The sequence below is a fragment of the Pieris rapae genome, chromosome 3 (assembly GCF_905147795.1).
Source record: "Pieris rapae chromosome 3, ilPieRapa1.1, whole genome shotgun sequence".
In the NCBI taxonomy this organism is placed as follows: Eukaryota; Metazoa; Arthropoda; class Insecta; order Lepidoptera; family Pieridae; genus Pieris; species Pieris rapae.
Window position 1 is genome coordinate 711265 of NC_059511.1, and position 24643 is coordinate 735907.

A 24643-nucleotide genomic window follows, 5' to 3' on the forward strand; every position below is an offset into this window, starting at 1 on the left:
AAATTAAACCAATTTATTAAAAAATGTCTACAAATCCCGAACTAAACACTAATTTTAACAGTTTGACTAGATTTAAGTGCAGTGGGCCATGGATAAACAATATTGCACGAAAATAACTGCACTGATCACTAAAGCCATTAAATAATAATTGAACACAATACAAACTAGACATGTAAAAATCATATTATATTCAGCGTAAGAAACTTTTCGATAATTCTATACACAGCAATACGTAAAAATAGCAACGAAAACTTTTGTATGAAACTTGGCTCCTTCGGCGTATTTGTAACTAATTAAGGCACTAACGAATTATTTAATCACAAAATATATACAAAGTATATATGGCTTATACGTAAAATTTATCCCACCCAAGTGTGTTTCACAGCAAAACTTATTACAAGGAGATGAGAATTTAAAACAAAACTGTTAAACCTTTGTGAGTGTTGCATCAAAACCTACATATAACGTACCTACCCAAAAAAATCATTTTCTTTTCGTTTCTTCTCTTTCTCTTTCTAGAGGCCTTTGTCTTTCTTTAAACAAAATGTTCACTATAGATAATCTATTTCTCGCGTTCTCTAGTTCGAATAAATACGGACTGTCAAAAGGATTTTCTATACGTTCGCTTCGCGTTGCTTTACATCCAAATACAACCAAGGAGCGTCGCTCACGACCATACAAATCACTAATGTTTCGCGTTTATCAAATTTTACGTAATCTCCATGCGCAAATACGAATAAATACTGTTACTAATGGGTTTTCTAAGAACCAGTGGGTTTTAAACCTGTGCCTACAGCAATTACTGTCACATTTAATTTCATAAAATTCTACAAAACCGGAATCAAACCGAAATGCATTGAACCATCCAACCTTTGACGAATTTGAAAATTATGTAAAAAAATATATATAAGACAGTGCAGTTAAAATTCCCAAGAAAAGAGATTTTGAAATAACTAAAGGTTAGGAATAGAACTGTATCACTATATATTATGTCAAAAACGTATTTGACATATGGTCAGTAACGGTGTCCCGACAGAATCTTACTCTAAGAGACTTGGGATTACATATCTTTGAAACATACCTTAGTTAACGACAACGCACGCAACTTTAATTAACGGAAACTTCGTGAATAATTTAAGTTAATTAAAGCTGCGTTTAGACTGGTCCTTGATATGCATAATCTTAACTCTTTCAAGAAAAATAGAGATTTAGTTAGAAAGCCTTAGACTACCGGCGTATAGCAGAAATTACTATCTATAAGCTCATTATGGCCATCATTTGAGCGACATCACGAAAATATACAGAATCTTTATTCTTCAACAAGACCTAATCGTTTCAGATGGACTATTATGCACAACAAAAATTCTTCCATTGAAATTGGATAGAAGATCATTATGTTTTGTTACCTAGTCAACTGATAGCATAGTGACCCGTCTGATAAGTCAAAGTTGATAAAATAAACTTAATTAGCTGTAAAATAGTTTTGTATACTGTAAAACTGGGATAGATGCCTCTTTCTTGCAAATCCACGTAAATTTCCTTTTTAGTTTAATTAATCTTAGTAGATAACTTTCTTTATAAACAATAAATAAAACTTTTTCACTGACAGTAATCAAGAAACCATAGTCTCAAAATCAAACCTGGACCAATGTCCAATGTTTGATTTTTGATTTGAGTCCAGACCTGGAAAGTTTTAGCATCACTGTTCTTGCATTTTATTATATTTAAGGCATCTTATCCGAGTTTATTAACTTAAATATAAAATATCTCAATACTAGCAAATCTATGCTACTAAATTGTGCGTTCGATTCAACTTAATTTACACAATTATTCAAAAGAAATTTCAACAGTAAATTGTCAATGTCAATGTCTGTTACGTCAAATCGAACATCGAATCGATAATATGTCATGCCACGTCAGTGACACTTATGAATTATATATTCATTATTAAATTCAAAGGCCAAAATCTCTTACCTAGAAGCCCCGTGAGGCTTTCCTAGCCTAAAATATTCTATAATTATCACATTGTATTTTTCCTTAAATATTTGCATGCATTGAGTTTGAGTAATATTGAATAACATTTCTTAATTTGAATATTGTCAACTGAACTTGAACTGTCAGTTTCGAAATGGCTTCTGTGCTCTGTGGTGTCATGTATTTTTAAATTTGCTCTATGTAGGAACATAGATTATTAAGATTTTTTTATTTTTGTCGATCAAAATTACCCAATCTCACACTTAATCTATAACTTTGAGCCATTTGATAATATTATGTTGCATCACATCTCGAACACATTCTCCGTGTTCAACTCATTTTACAATTCGTATGATAAATGCTTTAACATACAAGATGGACGAAAAACATATGGCAGACAAAATCGGTTCAAATAACAATAAAATTAATTTAGAATATTTACAGTTAATATCAAAATGTAGTTCGTGTAAATAACTGATATATCTGTGTCATTAAAACTAACGCCCGAAACGGTAAATTGTCAACTCAAGTTGTAGACCATTTGACAGCCGTCATTTTAAGAGTAATTATTGTTTTAATTTGTGCCCGACCTTGGAGTGCTATGGCAAATTGTAATGTTCAATTTGGATTATAAAAAAAATCGCAAATTACCATTTCGGACATAACTTATCCAAAAATATATTCAGAACTATAATAAAAATTAGGTTAATATGAAAATATATACATAAGTACGTATTCAAACTATCAGTGTGTGGCATTTTCGCCATAGAACGAGTGAATTATATTTCCTTATAATATATTTAAAAAATATAAATGGCCAAACGAGGCTCGATTCAATAAATATATCTCTTACGAACCAAAGATTCAACGCCATCTTTGAATAGGATAAACATTTAAATAAACATTAAACAACCACAGTTCAAATTCTACTTATAGAATTCGTAACGTGGTTTCAAAGGTAATAGACACAAAAATTATGCCGGATATATTCCGACCTTTTTACTTTTGACAGCAGACACTTTGTCAATATACAGTAGCGCATTTGATGTCATTTGTCATTGTCAAAATGCATAATAGGAAACCAAAGCCCAATTTAAAGGTTGAAACGCGTTTTTTACATTTTAAATCCGACGTTTCGCTGTCAAAAGTTTGGACGGAATATACTCCAGTTTTACACAGATAATATCACCTCTATACAACCATTGTACTATTTTTCTAACATAAAATGTTAAATGATATCGATGAATATCAATAGAAGCTTCGTAAATAACTAATTATGATACGAGTCCGTACAAGTATTTATATGAAAACCCATAAGTCGTTGTCAATATTAAAACAGGTGTCCCAAAAAATAACGTCAAACCGAAGTCAACAATATACTTAAACCCAGAAAAAAGAGGAAGTAAGAAGTTGGAATTGGGTTTAAATGCGTCATAATTTTGCCACTTGCCAATATTGCATAGGACAGTTCTTAACACATTCGGATAGATGACTGTAAAAACCTTTTGGCATGGCAATAATTTAAAGAATAACATTTTTTTAATTCCCTGAGTTTCTACTTCACTGTCACTCATGATTTATGGGACACCCTGTATAAGGCAAGTTAAATTTAGGAACTGGTCAAACAGCTATATAATCTGTGGCCTTTGCATATTAAACATTACACAGACTAGTTTTCCGACAATAACGAAGACAAACAATTTGACATATGATATACATCGATGCTTTCATTTCCATAGATAATCTGTAAATAGGAATATATTAATCGAATCTATAAAGTAGGTAATTATTGTCTATGTCGAGGAAATGTTAAATTAAATGGCAAGTTTTGCTCTATAGTTTCGCTGACATTTCAATTTTTACGCGAACCTTCCGCATTTTCTAATCTAACCCAACTTTGCTATATAAATTAGTTATATAAAAATAACACATCGATACATTTTTTAGAAATTATTATGAAGATAATAATATACGGGATATGTCAAAGACGTCACACGACTATCGTGACTTAGACTGTCATCTGCCGATACGTGCCATGATATGATATCTATGGTTAACCTATATTTTAAAGCATATAATAATATCCGAGCCTTTGAACAGTTCCTAAATTTGACGTAACATATAGGGACAGTCTAGTAACAACTAATCTTCAGAGTAATTCATACAATCTTTACTGAAATAGGTTAGTGAAGAATATATGAATTACGTGTTTGTTGCTTCGAATTAAAGTTTATTTTGCAATGAAATTAAAGTTAAATTATACTGGATAAACTCCGTGCATGATGAGGAAATCGTGTAAGTCTTTTGGCACTTGTTCGGGACGGTACTTCGATCCGTGGTGCGCAAGCGCAGACGCTGCTAAGCAGCTCAGCCTGGGGTTTAGCGCAGAACGGACTAAAGACTCTGCTGGACCTAGAAATTGTAATTTAGATTTAGATTAATAACATTAGTCCTGCGCCGCTACTTCATAACTTCCATTTGAGAAGCGATCCCAACGTGTTTTTATAAGTTCTTGGAATATCTTGGAATGTCCAAACCTAAAGATCGTGGTGTAGATAAATACAGAATGTCGGGATCGCAATCCCTATTGAAAGTTACATAGGCGTTGTAGGCAAATATCAACTAAGCCTCTAGTGTGTTTAAACCCTACAAGGAACCCAAAAACTTTCTTCTAATATAGCATAAACTGTTTTCCAATTGGAGCGAAGAGATTGCATTCTATCCGTCACCAAAAATTCGTATGGTTTGGTTATTGGGATGCAGAAAGGAGATCGGTCGACTCTCACGGTCAGATTGAAAACAATCTGAGATTGTGGATTAGTTATTGGGTTCGGGCGTAAATAACACAAATCCTGGATAATCTACACGTACCTCCAATGGAAGCGACGAGAGGGGTTATCCCGTCCATGTCCATGGCGTCGACGTGTGCGCCGCGTGCGAGCAACTCACACACACAGCCGCACAACGCCTCGCTCCAGGCCTCCCGTTCCTCTACACATAGGACTGCACATTTATACTTAGCCTCTGTCTACGACAGCTTTGCAATTTTTTTAAATAAAAAAATATACAAAACACAGTAAAGATATCAGAATTCCAGTTTTGCACTCACACTTATAAAAAAACATCTCCTTTTTTTACCATGGCTAGTCAAAGAACGCAAGAAAGAAGAGTTTATTATCGGTAATTAATTAGATTACCTATTGTATAACACTATTATTTAAACGTATTATTATATATTTATCAAAAACTAAGACCTAGACTATAAATATATGTAGGTATATATGAAAATAACTTAAACGAAACATATAATACATAATTAAATAAAAAGCAAAAAATATATTTGAATAAATTGTTAGCACTCACCAGGCATATACTGATAGGACAGCAACGCAACGTGTAGCGCAGTTCTCCTCGAGTCATCGGCTACGTCCACATTCACGCCGCACTCGAGAAGCAGTCTAGTTGTTCTTGTGCAAGGGAATCTGAAAGTCGAACAAATGCATTCAATACTAATAACAATGCCTCGATATAAAAAACAAATGAATCAAATTTCACTTCATTGATCTATCTCTTTCTAACACAGCGTAAACCCAATTTGAAGGAAAGAGACGAAAGATGCCTTGGTTTTAGTGAACCAATATGTATAAGTGTAATATTTAATTTACGAATATAATGATGTAAGGAGATTTTGTCATTTCATAAATAAAATTAAAATACTGATACAATTATAAATCCCGACATTATCTGAAGTCGTTGAAAAAGATTGTATACGTCCCCTTTTTTTGACATTTAGTTTTTAACCAATACAAAAATATATATTATGAAATAATTTTTGATAAAAATGACATTAATACATTTTCAATTTTCAATTCAACATTTATTATTAGATAGATATTACTCATTTTTCCTCTTCTTTGACAACATGGGACAAGCATTTAGACCATTTGGTAGCCGTAATTTTTTGAATGTCAAATAAATTCGCACGTCTGTCAATTTGAAGGTTTTATTATTTTGAGCTACATGCCCCTTTACCTGCGCCCATATCAATTCGATAGGGTTCAACTCGCAATGGTAAGGGGGCAGTTAACACCGTGATCCCATGTTGTGCTGCCATTTCTTCTACAGCGTACTTATTAAAAGACTCTGTGTACATCACTACACTTTTATATGTGGTTTGACATTTTGTAAAATGACAGTAGCTAATGTCAAATATGGAATAGAATTAAAAGTCGTGGTATGGGAATTCAGAGACGCGCGGGTGAAATCATGAATTTTGCTAAGAGAGAGATAAATACATGAACAACTTACTGGCAAACATCACTAGTATGAAAATCGTCAACTGGCGTCCGTCTGTCCACGGCTAGGTGTAAAAGGGTACCGCCCGTACGAAGAGTCACATCACGCAGATTGAACACTGAACATCTTGTCAGTCTGTTTGTTTGCTGCAAACACATACACACATAACTCACTAAGAATGGGTGTCTATGGGCTGCGATGACTGCCCTTTTTGGGCGTCCCGCAAGCTCAGTTGCCCCCCTCTTATAAAAAAAAATTAATGGGAGGAAAATAAAAACAATTTGATATGAGCCCTCTGACATCAGATGAGTCTCTTATCTCCCACCCTTTATATAAAAAAAACAGTTGTCTGTAAAGACACGCACGCACATACGAACATACGTACGCACCCATACTAATTTTAACTAGGGTTATTTTTTTAAATTGTATATAAGCTGTGCTTACCTCATCATTATTAGGATTCTCAAGCAATCGAGCAGCAACAGCAACGAGATAGAGAGCAGTTCGCACATTGCTCTCGTACTCCTCCTGAAAAAGACCTCACTACAGAATTTACTTAAAACCCACTCAATTCTTTCCTCTCTTGTCCTTTTCATATGGTTTATTAGTTTAAAGATATCATGAGATTGTGTTTGTAATGTATACAACTCTTAAACTACTGAACTTAATTTTAAAATTTCTTTCACAGTAAAGTTAAACTTTCTTTCACACTTTATCAAACATTTATTTCAATAGCTTTACATGTGGATGATGCGGTATTTTTTCATTAATCAACCTCGAATTCACAACCCCAAAAATTTTATCAAAATCGATCCAGCCGTTTAAGTTGAGTTTAAGTAAAAACACACAGTATATGAAGAGTAAGAATATGAAACGTACTATCAAAGCTTCTGTGTCACTCTCAGACTCGAGCCTTTTGATACCTCTTCGCAATTCTTCAGCGCAAGCCTCCAATACAAAACATACCTGAAAAAAAACATTATTTCATCAAATATATACATCACAAAAGTCGGTGTTTTGGTTTTAATAAATAAAAATAAATGAGTGGCACTACAACCTCTTTGGGTCTTTTTCTCAGATTTCTGAATCTGTGTTATAATCATTTTTAAATCTAATAAGCAAGTAGGTGATCAGCCTCCAGTGCCTGACACACGTCGTCTACTTTTTGGGTCTAAGACATGTCGGTTTCCTCAGGATGTTTTCCTTCACCGTTTGACCTTTGCCTTTGGCCAAAAAGTCAGCATGTGTCAGGTGGCTGATTACCTACTTTTCTATTAGTTTGAACTACCATGACACATATACAGAAATTTGAGGCCCAGACCTGAAAGATAGCATCTCAATAATAATATATAAAAAGAAGTGAAATAAAAGGTTCTAAAAGGATGATAATAAATTTATACAAATATATTTTCGAATTTGTTTATGCCAGCCAAAATTTGGTCCTTCGAGCCGGAAGATAATGTAGTAGGTCATTTCACCGTGCAATTGGGGGGGGTCTGGGCCTACGCTTTTACGGTTCCCTGCACGACATGCTTGCTTTGCTTCGCTTCGCTTTGCATGGTAGCACAGGTACAGACCTACTCTACCACATCCTTCTGATGGGTAGGGTGGCGTGGTCTTGGGAGTAGCGCACGTCGCTGAGATCCCCAAGGCAAGTTTGGTGGACTAACCTTCTCGAGGTTGCCGACCCCGTTCTTGGTCTAATACCTTAAGTAATAGACGCAACTGAAACCACCAAGCGGACCTTTGCAGGGATGGAGAGGTCATGTCCTTGCGAGTTCATCGTCCAAGAAGACAGGACGGTGGACAGTCAATGACCTCCCGCGTGTTTGTGCCGTGCGCGGGGACCCGTACGGGGGGATGAAGGAATCCTGGTGGTTGAGTGTAGCAGTGCGCCGGACAACAGTTGTGCGCTGCACACAACACACCTCTTTGGTCTGGATTTCCCCTCACACGGGAGGCCAGGGACTAGCTAGCCTTGGTCAACCGGCTGTGGTATCCCATAAGCGGGCTACCTAGCGAGAGTCGGGGTGTGGGGGGGAGGCCGTCGGCGCCGCACGGGACTCGGGGTTAGTGGGCATCATTGTCTCGTGGTGCAAACAGCCTCGTACTCCCTTGCGGCGTGCGGACGCGTCTACCTGCCTACACGCTGGCTCTATACCGGAGGAGTAGCTCTGACGTCTGCTTGTTGAACAAGCGACGTCCCCGACTGAGGGCTCCGTGGCGGGTGGAGAGCTCCAACGGTGAAATTATTTTAATTTAACCTCATGGATAAAGAGGCAATTTTTAAAAATAAACCAAAACAAAAGAAACAAACCAATAAACCCAGGGTGGCGTCTCAGGACGAGCCACGGTGCATGTCACCAGTGGCACGACACTCAGATGCCCCCATCTCACATATGGATGCACCCATTCGGGCAGCGTCCATAACTCCGAAGGAAAGGGAATCGACTGTGGAAAAGCCACACCAGGCTGTTCCCAGGACCGTACCCTCTCCAGCGGAACAAACAGCACCACCGCAAAAGGAAGCGTCCACCGTTGCGGCTAGGTTGACTGCGTCGGTTGAGCCAAAGGTAGCAACTCTGGACGATGCAACAAAACAGTCTGCGTCTGAAGGTGAGGCACCTGCGGCAAAAGCGATGCGGGAGACTGAGACTGCGATGGCGAATGCACCTGGTGCACCGTCCTCGTCCATGGACATGACGGCCCTGAAAACCGCTATTCAGGAACCGGCTATGACCAGGGTTTTAAGCGCCTCAAAGAGGCGTCGACTCAACAAAGCCCGCAGGGCGGCAGAATGGCAGAAGCGGTCAAGCACCGCTCAAGGGTCACCAGTGGACCCTAAACCAGCCCCTGAAGCCACCACGGCAACAGGTGGAAGGAAAGGGGTACCTAAGAACCCAGCCAACAACAACCCCAAAAAACCAAAAACCAACCAACCGACGAAAGGCCAGAAACGCGTACGGCCGGAGGACTCCGTAACACCGACCGGAGAACGGAAAAGGATAAAACCCAATAAACCTCGTACGGTGGGAGGGACCTCGGCGAATTACGCGGAAGCGGCAGCATCATACAAAGCTAATAAGTTTTGTGTTGCCGTAATGACTGAGCCTTTCCTAGATATGACGCCAGAACAAGCGGAAGATATCCGCCTACAAATCCAGGGTAAGCTACATGACGAACTAATGGCGGACTATGATGCTACCCTGACAACAGAACCAAATGACATCCGGTTCCGGGGTAAAGCCCATTTCTCGGACGGTGTCCTCAAGATTTGGTGCGAGGACGCGTTCGCAATGAGGTGGCTAACCAGAACCTGCGAAGTCATCAACAACCCCATAACCGATACCAAACTAGTGGTTCGGCCTCAGTCCGCAATCCCAAGGAAGGTTCCGTGTCTGTTACATGTTCCAGGGTACACTGGCAGTACGGAGAGCCTAATGAGAATTGTAACGAGGCAAAACCGCCACTTAAACATTAGGTCATGGACCCTTACACACGAAAGGAGAACACAGGACCCAACAGGTGTCTCTCTCTTCCTTCGTGTACCGGAGTCCGAGATCATAACGATTAAAGCACAGGAAAGGCGGATATACTACCTGTTGGGGAACATTTATATCCGGATCCTAGAAAAGGAGGAGTCCTCACAGGTAGCTGAAGCCCCACCTGTAACCACCGCGAGTACATCGGGGACGGCGACGACGGGGCCAGTGCCTCCCATGTCACCGAAGGGGAAGGCTGTGGATGACCGAACAGCCGAAACTCAGTCCCCCATGGAGGCGGCACAACTAACCTCTGATGAAGAGTTATTTCAGGAGACAGGGGGGAGTGAACTCAGCGACAGCTGTCTGCGCTCCTCCCCCTCGCCGAACTGACCTCATTCAAGCTAATCTCCAGCATAGTCAAACAGCGACGGCTTCCCTGCGCAGACTGCTGGAAACCAACCCCAAGACCATCGCTGCGATCCAGGAGCCGTGGATCCGGAATGGCAAAATATGCGGTCTGGGTAACACTGTTGGTAAAATTCTACTGGACACCTCCGTAAGTAACCCAAGAACCTGCATAATAATACCTAAACATGTACCAGCATTATTAATAAACGAACTATGTTCAAGGGACCTTACAACTGTTAGGTTACCCAGAAACGAGCAACCAGACATCGTCCTGGCGTCAGCCTACTTACTGGGCGACGAGGATGTACCCACTCCGGAACTCAGCCTTCTGGCCGACTACTGCGAGAGGGACCAACTGGAGCTCATAATCGCAGTAGACTCCAACGCACACCACACACTATGGGGTAACAGTAATACCAACGCTCGAGGTGAGAATATGCTTAATTTCATTCTTAGTAATAATCTTATCTTAGCAAACATCGGTTCAGAACCAACCTTCATCAACGCGCGTTCACATACCATAATTGACTTAACATTGATAACGGCAGGCCTGACAAATCACATACAGGACTGGCACGTATCAAGAGAATTATCATGCTCGGATCATAGGTGGATCCGCTTTGCAATCAAAGGGGAACTACCTAAACCACAACCAAGAAGAATACCTCGAAGAACTGATTCAGCAAAATTTTACAGACTTGTCAGCTCCGGGGTAGACAAACTAACGATACCAACAAACATTGACGTACAGGACATAGATAAACATGTTAACAACTTAACGTCCCTACTCCTGACATGCTATGAGCAGTCGTGTCCCCTCACCATTCCAAGATGGGGGGGTAAACAGAACTGGTGGTGCCCCGAGCTGGAAAGGCACCGCCGGAAAGTCAGGAAGCTTTTCAATAGAGCGAGTAACACAATGTTACCCTCCGACTGGGACAACTACACAGTCGCAAGACGGCGATTCAAAAAACTTCTTCGTATTAGAAGGCAGGAGTGCTGGAGGCACTTCTGCACTAGTATTGAAAACAATAACCAGGCAAGTAGAGTCAAATCGTGTCTCTCCAGTGAGACCCATCACTCGATAGGTTGCCTTAAAAAACCAGACAAAACATTTACAAAAACCGAAACTGAAACCTGTGAATTACTACTGGAGACTCACTTTCCAGGCTGTGTAATCACCAACGAGCAATCATGGCAACCCCATTCGGAAAGAACCACCATCAACTCCGACTGGCAGGTAGCTGACAAAATAATCACGAAAGAAAAAGTAACATGGGCAATCAACTCATTTCTACCATTCAAAGCGGCTGGCTTGGACGGCATATTCCCAGGTCTACTAAGATGGAGTGGGAATATCTTGGTGAACCATCTGGTACCAGTATTTCGAGCCTGCTTAGCTCACCGCTATATACCTCTGAAATGGAGAGAAGTGAAAATCATTTTTATCCCAAAACCGGGTAGAGAGGACTATACCCAGGCCAAATCATTCAGGCCCATCAGTCTCACTTCATTCTTTCTCAAGACGCTGGAGAGGCTGGGAGATCTGGAGATTCGTAGTCGGGTATCCCTGTCTAGATTTTTACATCCCAATCAGCATGCCTACAGCTCAGGCAAATCAACGGAATCATCACTCCATAACGTTGTTTCCCGCATAGGCAACTCATTGAAGATAAAGCAGTCAACCCTTGGCGCATTTATTGACATTGAAGGTGCCTTTGACAAAACGAATTTCGCGAGCATTACCAGAGCGCTTGTATCTTGTGGAGTACCAACGACTCTTACAGAGTGGATCAATAATATGTTAAAACAACGAGCTATACAGTTCACCGTAAATACCACTACAAGAGGCATTGTCTGCAGGGGCTGCCCACAGGGTGGCGTCCTTTCGCCGCTCTTGTGGAATCTAGTGGTAAATGAGCTCATTACAGAACTAAATGCTATCAATCTTTACACAGTAGGGTATGCGGATGACATAGCTATCTTAGCATCGGGAAACTTTGAAAGCACCTTATGCGATCTCATGGGAAGAGCTTTCAGAGTAATTGAGAGATGGTGCAATCAGCACGAGCTATCTGTCAATCCATTAAAAACGGAACTAGTGCTATTTACAAACAGGAGAGTTCTCGGACCGCACAAGCTACCGAAACTCTTCAACACTGAACTAAAACTAAAAGAAAGTGTTAAATACTTAGGTGTGATTCTGGACAGTAAACTGCTATGGAACAAACACCTTGAACATAAACTAAACAAAGCAACGATCGCCTTTTATCAATGCAAAAAGATGCTAGGCGTCAAATGGGGCCTATCACCCAGAATCACCCTATGGCTATACACTGCCGTAATAAGGCCAATGCTAGCTCATGGTGCCCTGGTATGGTGGCCGAGAACAGAACTACAAACGACAATAACGAAACTTGGGCGCTTCCAAAGGCTCGCTCTATCGGCTACCTGTGGTTGCATGAAAACAACACCAACTGCAGCAATGGAGTTGGCCCTAAAAATTGTACCCCTGGATCTACACATACAGCAGGAGGCAGCATTAGCAGCCATTATTAGGCTTATGATATTGGATCTATGGGGCAAAAATCACTATAGCGCACACACAGCGATTCTCAACAGGGCAATAGAGTACCAACCTCTAATAGCCGCGCCATGCGATAGGATCGTTAACCAACATATAATAAACAAGAAATACCAGGTCCAAATGAAAGAAGAGAAATGTGATCGATCGATCCTGAATGAGCTTCGAATATATACTGATGGCTCAAAAACAGGGCGTGGCTCCGGCGCTGGCATATTCTCCTTGGATCTCAACATTAACACACACTTATCTCTAGGCACGCACAGCTCGATTTTTCAATGCGAATGTGTCGCCCTGACAGAAGCAGCCAGAGTCGTGCAGCGACTAAGAGTAAACAACTTTTGCATTAAGTTTGTATCCGACAGTGCGTCTGTGCTGTTGGCACTAGCAAGCAAAACGACAAATAATTTGCTGGTACTAGAATGTCATAATGCACTGGAGGAAATAGCCCTGACAAACAGGGTTACCCTACAGTGGATTAAAGGACATAGTGGATCTCTTGGCAATGATGCTGCCGATGAACTTGCGAGAAGAGGCTCGGACATATTGCCTGCTGGCCCGTATCCTCTCCTGCCCTTGCCCTTCTCGCAGGTGCGAGCATGGATTCGCCAAAGATCAGAAGAACTCCAGCAACAACGCTGGTCACGAAGTGAGGACTGTAGGCAATCCAAAATGGCTATGCCGGCAGCTAACCCAAAAATGACAAAACAGCTACTAAACCTTAACAGAACTAGTCTCAGAACAATGATAGGTACAATCACGGGCCATTGTCTCCTCAACAAACATCTTTTTGTCCTAGGCGTGACAGATAGCCCCGTGTGCAGAGGCTGTCTCAGCGCAGAGGAAACAGTCACCCACGTAGTCCTGGAATGCGAGGCTGTGGCTAAACAACGTACAGATATCCTCAAAACAGTGAGGTCGCTCCGAGAAGCCTGCGAAGTGCCCAGGAAGCTTCTGTGCTTCTGGAAGGAGTTAGGCTGGCTTAGTTAGCCAGGACTTCACGCACAACGGACCTGCTAAGAGTCTAAGTGCGGAAAAGGAGTCTCTACATTCTATATTCATTCTACACCGTGCAATTTTAATAATAAATCGAATAAGATTACCTGAAAAAGCGGTAATTCAATTCCAATATGAATCATCTGCGAAAAAACCTGAGCGAACCTCAGTAGATCTTTCACAACCGACACCTGGAAAAAAGAAAAGTGTTATGAGTCAGGGACTATGAAAATCTGTAAATGGATGCCGTGTGACGGGCAGAAATGTACTTGCTTTATTATTTTGTTTATGTCTTTCAATGATAACTTTTATTCTTAGCTGAACAATAAATTAATTATATAAACTCACAGAATTGAGAATCCGTAGTGTAAGGGCGTGTCTCCACAACGCGAGGCACCGTTCGAACCTTGCTTCGTCAGCAAAAACCGCGCCCCGAAACACGACCGGGTGGGGCAGATCTGGACATTGGCGACCGAGAATCCGCTCGCGGACTGTCAGACCTTCCATGTGCAACGCGTGTGGGTTTCCATGTAATCTCTCCACCTCCTGGGGTCAAAAACAATTAATTCATGATAATAATATAAATATTGTTATTTTCCACCTCACCAAAAATGATATGAGGAAGTTTTTGAAGCGGCGTCAAGACTGATTTTATTTAAGTAGTATTTAAAAAATATAATTGAAGTAAAGTTATAATATATTTTTGAAACTACCTCTAAAGTGGTACTTTCTCGCCAGTTATCATAAGCCGGTATGGGATCGGCAGGTTTCTTCAGCAACTGGCCATATCGAGTGTCGTATCTCATCGTCATTGCTCTGTGCAGGTATTGATACGCCATCTGTCAATCAATTATTTTCATTTATATTAATAAAAAATCACTAAAAATTATTTAATATGAAGATTTCATCATCAGAATCGGCCATGTCGTAATTAAATTGTTATGAGGGTAGGAACAGAATCATGTAAGTCACAATCGAAATCGCCCAAGATTTTAGTGTATCTCTCTTACAGAAATTCACTAAAACCTATTCACTAGTAATTAGGAAATCACTTAATCAATCACTTTCAATTAGTTTTGAAACAACATGGCACAAGATGACTCGGAACAAATGCGATTCGTCGCAAACGTGGTGCGCCGCTGACATTCGAACTTCGAAACCAAGTGAAGTTCAAAATGGCCGCGCTGACCATAGACGTCGTGCTCCGCCAAACTGACAGTTGTCAAATCTCGTTCCGACCTATTTCAATAGATGGCGCTAGCAATGCGCTGTCAAATATAATCTTACCCGTAAACAATAATATTCTTTGTCATTAGCAAACGAAGCGCCGAGTAACTCGAAAGCGTCGATCGCCTGAGCGCGCGTAACATCCGGTCTCGCCGCGAGTATTTCCACTACCGACGCGCGCGCACGTTCCGCTGCGCACTGCAGCGGTGTCATGTCTGCAATATAAAATTAATTTACGACTATAAACAGACAAACAAAAATATCTTTATTCATATAGGTAAACAAGTAAACTTATGAACGTCAAAAAAGAAATTAACTGTAGTCGGAAGACCTTTTCATTCTTTAGGAAAATTATTTCCATACAAAAGGTGTTTTCCTAAACAGTTTCAGATTGATGTCTCCCCATGTCTACTTCTTACTTCGACTTAAAGATATGTATATTTCTGTGCATAAATTTTCTAAAATATTAATACAGGGCTGAGATACAACCTTTACACACAGGAATCACAATGTCCACACTCTCTTACCGTTCTGGTTAGTCAACATTTTGGCGTTGTGGTCCATCAGTGCGCAAACGACGGCTGCATGTCCACATTCAGCTGCAAAATGCAACGCAGTCGCACCGCAAAGTGCCCTATCGTCCACTCTTGTTCCACTCTCCAATAAAAATTGTACCTGAAACAATTATCCATTTCAATCAACGTATTCTGAACGAACATTTATGACATTTTCCTTTGAATTATTGTTATGTAGAGGGAGGGTAAAACTTGACGAGTTCCTTGCCCGTTCTTCTCAGAACAAGGCCTCCTGGTCGTTTTGCTCTTTCGCGAATTTTGTAAACGTTTTTGACATTCATAAGCATGCATTAATACGCATCTAAACTGAATAAACGAGTTTTGATTTGATTTGAAGACACATAAGTTAACTAGCCATCTCGCCAAGTGTCTATCGCCAAATCAGGTGCCAAGTTGATTTGTGCGTGTAGTACACTTCCTTCGACCTCCAAAGGATCAGCGACTGGCCAGGTCTAGTGGCTATATTTCTTCTAGAATCTGGGCCTTACTATTGGCCTTCAGGACCAGAATTGGCATTTCTCCGCGCTCAAGAGCATCTCCTGCAAGTCTCTGCGGTTCGAGCCGTCACGGAGTGATCAATCGCCTGAAGAGCAGGACGAGATTTGACTGGAGTGAGTCAAGTACGTCACGGCTTCTCCGGAGAAATCGGTTGTTTATCGCGCGGGCTGCTTTTAATGTCGTTGGCTATCGCGATTGGATCACTCGGATTCGGTAACACGTGTCGAGCCTTCTACGTGCCTCTTTTGTCGGGAAAAGAGGTCGAGAAGAGGAGAGGTCGAGAAATTGTATAAAACTCAAAATAACTTTATTCATATAGGTAACCGAGTACACTTGTGAACGTCAACAGATGTTAAATTGATTCTAAAGTTACATTTACTACCAGTTTAAAAGGGCGTAAAGCGGGCAAGAAACTCCGCCACTGTTTAATTGCCAAGTTTTGAGGCATACGAATTGTTTTAGCGCGTTTAAGAGTACATCTTAATTATTTGAAGGCACAAATTGGCGTCGCAACTCATATATATACAATTTATCTATACTAATATTATAAAGAGGAAAGGTTTGATTTTTTGTTTGTTTGTATGAATTGAATAGGCTCCGAAACTACTTGGCAGATTTGAAAAATTCTTTCACTGTTGGAAAGCTACATCATTCCTGAGTGACATAGGCTATATTTCATTTTCAAAAAAAAATAGGCATCCTTACTAAAATTACGATAACATTAACATTTGTTTATTATTTGATACAATTCTAGCAGATGGCGCTGAGTTAAAGGTAGTTTAGTTTAGGTCCGTGTCGTGGTACCAACGTTTCACATAAGTTCTCCTACGGTTTCCCTTCATTAATTTACTACTATGTAATATAACAAAAACCTTAGCCACAGCAACGCTTGGCCGAGTCTGCTAGTATAGAATAACATAATAATATTCTTTGTTCGAACGTAATATAGTAAAATTGTGCGTTAGTTGTAAAGTTCACCAACGGATGGCGCTATGTGTTTCTGCATCGCGCTATCGTTGTGTCGGGGTTTTTAGTATAAGGTTTTACATGTTTTTGTAAATAAATGTCTTGGATCTGGAATCGTGCAGTTTTTTGTTCATGGTCCTTCGAGCCGGATACAACAGTGATTGGAGAAAACGAAACCATCTGGAAGCAGTAGTGGCGCCCCCTAGTGTTAGTGTGCAGAAGTTAATAAGTGTGGTGTGTAAGTGTAAAGGTCACTAAAACTGTAAGTACTTTGAAACTTTACCTAACAAATTTGAAGTTTGAACTCTAGTAAAATTACTCAGTGAGAAATTAAGATAGTGCATGGACTTGTAAAATAATTAAGGCAAAAGTGGTTGAGACGGGGAATCCATGCCCGATTTTGCCTAAGTCGAAGTTAGTACACCAAAGACTTAGAAAAATTTGTGATTTGCTAATTGAAAATCTTACAAGTCTATATTATTATTGGGACTTAGAAAAATCACGATCACAATGCAATCACTTATAAGAGTACAGAAAGATATTAACAAAACACTAAAAAGAGCTTATACCAATTTTAAGAAAACACCAAAAGATAGAATTTCAGAAAGTTATTTGGAAACCAGATTGGAACAATTGGAAAAGCAATGGTCAACATTTGAAGAGACACACAAGAACTTAATAGGTAATTATGGTGAGGAAGATTATGATGAATCGGAGTACAATTTAAAAGATTTATATGGAGAGACAGAAGATTTATATAGTGAATACAAAATTGATATTAAGGAAAAATTGACTAAATTTAAAAATAGCTTTTTAGTTACGAGTGACCTAGTAAGCAACAATTACAGTGAAGTTAAATTACCGAAAATAACAATACCTATCTTTTCTGGCCACTACTCACAATGGAACACATTTCGTGACCTGTTTCAATCATTAATACACAGCAACAAATCGTTGCAAGCAGTGCAAAAGTTGCATTACCTTAAAAGTTACCTGACTGGTGAAGCCGAGCAGTTGTTACGACATCTGCCGGTTACAAGTGAAAATTATGAACTATGTTGGGGTATGTTGGAGCAACGTTTTAATAATAAGAAATTTATTACTAATAGTATTTTAAAAAGATTTTTTTCTCAAAAGAATATTGTTTCTGAATCTTCTAATGCTGTCAAAGAATTATTAGATACCACAAATGAATGTTTAAATGCATTGAAAAATATAGGAATAGTAACTGACAATTGGGATGTTATTGTTTTATATATTTTAAGTTCAAAATTAGATAACAAGTCTAGAGAGTTATGGGAAACTAAAATTTGTAATTTAACAGACGAATTGCCAACATTAAATCAATTTTTAGAATTTTTAGAACATAGGTTTAGGTCACTTGAATTTTTAACAAACAAACCAGTCAAAAGTACTCAATCTCATCATGTAACTTTTAATGAAAAATCAAATTGTGTCTTTTGTTCTGATAGTACGCATAAAATAGGAAATTGTAAGAAATTTGCTAAGGGTAACCTTAAAACACGTCGTGAGTTTGTTCAAAGTTCCGCCTTGTGCTTCAACTGTTTAGGTGCTAATCATTCGGTTGTGGCGTGTCGTTTGCCCACCAGGTGTAAGATTTGTAAACGAAAGCACCATTCACTTTTGCATTGCAACGCTAGTGTATCAACAGATAATGTATCAGCTAACAACCAATCACCAGAAGATATCAATGTTGTTGCAATGGCAACAACATCGAAACCAGACGAGACCAATATTGAAAATATTACCACTTGTTTTTCTAACACCAGAAACCAAGTTCTATTGGCAACAGCCCTAGTAAGGGCCAGAAATAACTCTGGATCAAGTATGACACTGCGAGCCTTATTAGATCAGGGCTCACAGGCTTCATTTATTACGGAGTCTGCAGTCCAGTTACTGGGGCTAAAGAAAATCAAAAGCAACAGTGTCATATCTGGAGTTGGAGGTGACGGCAATGCCCCACTTGATTCCAAGTATGTAGTTCAGATTAATCTGCAATCAATTCAAGATGAATCATTTACTATTTGTGTAAAAGCTCATGTTCTTAAAAAACTAACTTCATTCCTCCCTGTAAAGGAATTCGTTGTCCATCTGTGGCCAAATCTACCAAGAATGAAGTTAGCTGATCCAAATTTCAACAAACCAAGTAAAATTGATATGTTGCTTGGTGCTGATGTCTATTGTCAAATAATAGCTGAGGGTCTAATGAGAGGACCACCAGGAACACCAATAGCTCAGAACACAAAGCTAGGTTGGATCTTATCTGGAAAAATCGAGAACGATCATCACGATCAACATGGTTTGGGTTGCGAAAACATATTAACAATGTACACTCAAATTAACAATGATGATTTTAACCTTAAACAATTTTGGGAACTTGAATCTGATAGCTTCAACCTGAAAAGAACTCACCTCACTCCTGAAGAACAAAGATGTGAAGACATCTATAAAGAAACCACGACGCGAGATCTATCAGGAAGCTATGTCGTTAAACTCCCATTCAGAGATGTCGATCCGAGCTGCAAATATGGTAATTCGCGTGAGGTAGCAATTAAACGATTTTTAATGTTAGAAAAGCGTTTATTAAATTCACTAGATTTAAAGAAATCATATACAGAGGTAATATCAGAATATTTGAAGTTGGGACATATGGAGTTAGTACCTACAGAAGAAATTTACAAAAAAGAAACGGTTTACTTACCTCATCACGCGGTCGTTAGAGCTGATAAATCGACTACTAAAATCAGAGTTGTTTTCGATGCATCCTGTCGAGACCAGAACGGTGTATCTCTGAATAGTGATTTGATGGTCGGACCGTCGCTACAGCCTGACTTACGTCACATTGTTTTAAGATGGAGGCTTCATCCTATTTGTCTGGTGGCCGACATAATCAAAATGTATCGTCAAGTGAAGGTAACAAGAGAAGATGTAGATTATCAACGTTTAGTGTGGCGCACAGACCCTACAGAAGATTTACAGCATTTTCGCCTTTTACGTGTCACTTTTGGTACTGCGTCCGCTCCTTACCTTGCCGTTCGAACTTTGCAGCAGGTAGCACACGATGAAGGAGGAGAGTATCCCGCCGCATCTGAAAAAATCTTAAAGGATTTTTACATGGATGATTTGCTTACTGGGTGTGAATCAGTTTCAGAAGGTAAGCAATTATTTAACGATATTACCCACCTACTAAATGCAGGTGGCTTCGAACTCCAAAAGTGGTCAAGCAATGATGAAAATCTGCTAAAGGAAATAGATAAAGAAGATTTAGACTTAGATATTAATGTAGAACTGAAATCAAATGAAATAGTTAAAATTTTAGGACTTACCTGGAACCGACGAACCGATGAATTCGAATACTCCGTGCAGCTACCGCCGATCAGCATACCTGTAACAAAAAGAAAGGTTATATCGGATATTGCAAGGCTATACGACCCATTAGGATGGATAGCTCCAGCAATAGTAAAAGCAAAAATATTAATACAAAAATTGTGGCTTTCAGGCATCGGATGGGATCAAGAATTACCAAATAATTTACTTGATTATTGGACTACTTACCGTGTGGAACTCCTGGAACTTACCAAATTTCGTCTCCCACGCTGGATAAGTACTAAAGTAGATGTCACACTGGAGCTCCATGGGTTTAGCGACGCTTCAAATGAAGCTTATGCTGCTGTAATTTATGCTCGAGTAGTTGATGGCTCCGGTAATGTTCATGTCCACCTGATAACGTCTAAAACAAAGGTAGCACCAATCAAACAAGTTTGTATTCCAAGGCTCGAACTGTGTGGAGCTGTTTTACTGGCCAAATTGTTACAAGAAGTTGCAGAAGTTCTGCACGTACCAAAGGATAAACTTCACGCTTGGACTGATTCAACGGTTGTGCTAGCTTGGTTAAGTAGTCATCCCAGTCGATGGAAAACTTTCATTGCAAACCGTGTTTCGGAGATTTTAGACATTTTAGACGCAAGTCAGTGGTCACATGTTTCATCTGCCGACAATCCAGCAGATTGTGCCTCTCGAGGAGTTACACCATCAGCTTTACTAAACATGGAAATGTGGAGAACTGGTTCCCCCTGGCTACAAAATAAAGTTATCAATTATGAAAGAAAACCTATACTAGACACTAATTTAGAAGAAAAAGGCACGAAAGTTTACCACATAGTAGAAGAGATAGAATTAAAGTTGTGGACAAAATATTCATCATTGAGAAAACTTTTACGAGTCCTAGCTTATTGTAACAGATTTATCAAAAAGTTAAGGAAATTAAGAAATGAGTATCCTACTTGGTTAACTAGCCGAGAATTAAATCAAGCTTTACTTACGTGTATTAAACAGTGTCAAAGAAAATATTTTTCACAAGAAATAAGCGATTTAAAGTTGAAGGGAACAGTAAATAAGAAGAGTAAACTTACCACATTGAATCCGTTTCTTGACAAAGATGATATTTTGAGAGTTGGTGGTCGGCTTGACAGAGCTAACATTAGTGACAACTTAAAGCATCCGTTGATAATGCCATCTAAATCACATCTTACCAATCTCATAATCATGGAGGCTCATGAAAGAACACTGCATGGTGGACCACAATTAACGCTGAACTATCTACGTTCCAAATACTGGGTTATTGACGCCAAAAATCGTACAAAGATGTTTGTTCGTAACTGTGTAACATGCGCACGTCATGCTGCACAAACTAGGACTCAGCTGATGGGCCAATTACCCCCGGTACGAGTTACACCAATTCGTGCATTTTACCAAAGTGGCGTAGACTACGCTGGTCCTATCCAGATTCGAACAACTAAGGGAAGAGGACATAGAGCTCACAAAGGATATATTTGTCTGTTCATTTGTATGGCTACGAAAGCTATACATCTCGAAGCCGTCAGTGATCTCACGTCGCAAGGGTTTCTAGCCGCTTTCAAGCGCTTTGTTGCTCGACGTGGTCATTGCGCAGAACTTTTCAGCGATAATGGGACAAATTTTGTGGGAGCTGCACGGGAACTTAAGTTTTTGTTCGCTGCAGACACGTCAAACTTAACAATGGAAATTGTTAAGAGTTTGGCGGACAATGGAACTGAATGGCATTTCATCCCACCCCACGCTCCACACTTTGGCGGACTATGGGAGAGTGGAATAAGAGCTACAAAGCACCATCTCAGACGCGTCATAGGCAGCGCAACCCTAACCTACGAAGAGATCACTACTTTGTTGCACCAGATAGAAGCTTGTCTTAATTCGAGACCCTTGTCTCAACTTAGTAGCGATCCTCAGGATCCGACTCCTCTTACTCCTGGACATTTCTTAGTCGGCGAACCACTTCTGTTAGTACCCGATAAGAATTATGAAAATTCTTCCATTTCAAATCTCAATCGTTGGCAAATAATTCAAAAAATGCTTCAAGTGTTCTGGCGAAGGTGGTCACATGAATATTTGACACAATTCCTGCACCGTTATAAGTGGGCTAACGTTACGCCAGAACCAAAAATTGGTGATGTAGCATTAATCAAGGAGGACGATATGCCTCCAGCGAGATGGTTGTTGGGAGTAATCACCGAAAAGCACACAGGTTTGGATGGACTCACGAGAGTTGTTAGTTTGAAGGTCAGAAATGTCATAATAAAGCGCCCAATTAACAAAATATGTATTTTACCTGTAACTGTCTGAAACAATATGGTGTTGATGTTTATCTTTGTTACATGTAGTACGAACTTTTGTTATTTTAACTTTATTACCTATACCAAGAGTTGTCTTTGAATGTTTTAAATATACAATTAATAAATACAAACGTGTAATCTAGTGTGAGTATAACAACTCCTATCATCTATCTTATCGTTAAGTTAATATATTCGTTAGAAATTTGATCACAACTACTGCACTAAGCTTATGTATTTTTTATTTTTCATGGTTTGTTTTTATTGTATTAAGTTTTAGTTTATGTTAGTTTTAGTTTTGACCACTATGACTTAACCTCACATTCTATGCACCATTCGCCTAATACAGTCCACTTGTCTAACAAGTTATTTCATAGTGGGTAGGAGGATGAACATACTGTCCATGGTGGGCGGCATGTTCGAACGTAATATAGTAAAATTGTGCGTTAGTTGTAAAGTTCACCAACGGATGGCGCTATGTGTTTCTGCATCGCGCTATCGTTGTGTCGGGGTTTTTAGTATAAGGTTTTACATGTTTTTGTAAATAAATGTCTTGGATCTGGAATCGTGCAGTTTTTTGTTCATTCTTATTATAATAATAATCTTAAAGTTTTGCTAATTTTAGCAAAATAGGATTTGCGATACATTTAAAATGCCTATTATTTACATAACCAACTGACCTAGATACAAATAATATTTTGCCTTTATGGTTAGACGAAACGAGTGTTATCATTACTCTTGTAGAATTTGCGGAGTGAAGAGAATTTTATTTTTAATTTTAAAATGACTGTCTGTTACTCGGTTTACGGACGCTAACGTTAACCTAATTTATCGTGACGTCATCCGAATAAAATTTATTAAATTATCACTTCTTTGTATGGATACAAAGGAGTGAATCCTCGTGAGTCAATGAGTCATGCGTTTACAGCAGCGTCCTCAACTATATTATTATACGTTGTCACATCTCATATCTTAAACAGCTGAACCTTGGAACGTTCCAGGTATTAATCTCTAACTAGTGACTAGACTAGTTAAATTTTCGTATAGTAGTTATTTAGCAACAGTATAAATAAAACTAGACCGCGCTAACTTCAGAGCAATTTCGGTTTCATATAGGTTTTGGTTACTGTTTAACTCACTAGATGTCGCTACAAACCGAATATAGACAATATACTGTGATATGAAAAATTATTTGTAAAAATAAACTTACGACATCCAAATGCCCCTTATACGCCGCAATCATTAGGCAGGTGTTATTGTATTTGTTAGCCTTGTGAATATCCGCACCATGCCTGACTAAATACTTCACGATATCCAAGCGGCCATCAAAACATGCAGCTCTCAGTGGGGTACTTAAAGTCTTCGTTGCATGATTCACGTTGGCCCCGGCTCGGACAAGTCTTTTCACTATGCCTAAGTGGCCAGCGCCCGCCGCGCACCATAGCGCTGTGGCTCCTGGAATATTTGACAAGTTCTATAACACACATTCGAGACGTTTTCACCAACAATTGTAAGGAGAAACTAGATGGCGCTTTTATAAATTCGTGTCGAAATAACGGCTTGAAGCGCTTTTCGTTCGATACAAATTTTATGACAGCTCGGAAGTTAGCAACAAGTCAACGCTCTATTCCGAAAAAAGTTGCAACGCTGTATACTAATTTTATATTTTACGGATCGTTACAAAACTCCGATACACCATGAAGTCTGCATCGGACAAACATAATATCGAAAAATGCCGTTAACCAGTCATCAAGTAAATTTGGTTGGGGATTGGTGGTGGTGAAAACGAAAACCTAAACTATTTGTCTACTATGAAAACTAACCTGTCAAGTACAAAAATTCCCTGATGGTTTCTAAAAGCAAATAAAAATTAAAATGTTTCCCTTTGTTTGTGATTTAAGCAATTATAGTCAACTAAATGAGTATTTATCCACATTCAAAACAAGATTTAAAAGCATACAACAT

The 24643-nt window shown here is 39.4% G+C and overlaps 2 protein-coding genes across 6 annotated transcripts in view; one reads left to right on the forward strand and one right to left on the reverse strand.

Annotated features, from left to right (window-relative positions):
• LOC111002677 (protein fem-1 homolog B) overlaps positions 1-24643 on the reverse strand; it is a 29043-nt gene continuing 4400 nt past the window's right edge. The window contains exons 3-15 of one of the 5 annotated variants that reach the window (XM_022272867.2): positions 24502-24531; positions 23889-24133; positions 15498-15645; positions 15031-15185; positions 14457-14582; positions 14092-14289; positions 13851-13934; positions 7150-7236; positions 6715-6795; positions 6283-6416; positions 5338-5456; positions 4846-4977; positions 1-4386 (exon numbers count right to left, since the gene is read on the reverse strand). In XM_022272867.2, coding sequence (XP_022128559.1) covers positions 4232-4386; positions 4846-4977; positions 5338-5456; positions 6283-6416; positions 6715-6795; positions 7150-7236; positions 13851-13934; positions 14092-14289; positions 14457-14582; positions 15031-15185; positions 15498-15645; positions 23889-24133; positions 24502-24531 — 1694 coding nt within the window. In that variant the 3' untranslated portion in view covers positions 1-4231. Of the gene's footprint in view, positions 4387-4845; positions 4978-5337; positions 5457-6282; positions 6417-6714; positions 6799-7149; positions 7237-13850; positions 13935-14091; positions 14290-14456; positions 14583-15030; positions 15186-15497; positions 15646-23888; positions 24134-24501; positions 24532-24643 lie in introns of all 5 variants that reach the window. The other 4 variants (XM_022272868.2, XM_022272865.2, XM_045634642.1 and 1 more) reach the window with 4 other exon arrangements.
• LOC123690703 lies at positions 17126-23242 on the forward strand. Its single transcript, XM_045634641.1, has one exon. The coding sequence runs from the start codon at positions 17520-17522 to the stop codon at positions 22689-22691; it is 5172 nt and encodes a 1723-aa protein (XP_045490597.1). The 5' UTR covers positions 17126-17519; the 3' UTR covers positions 22692-23242.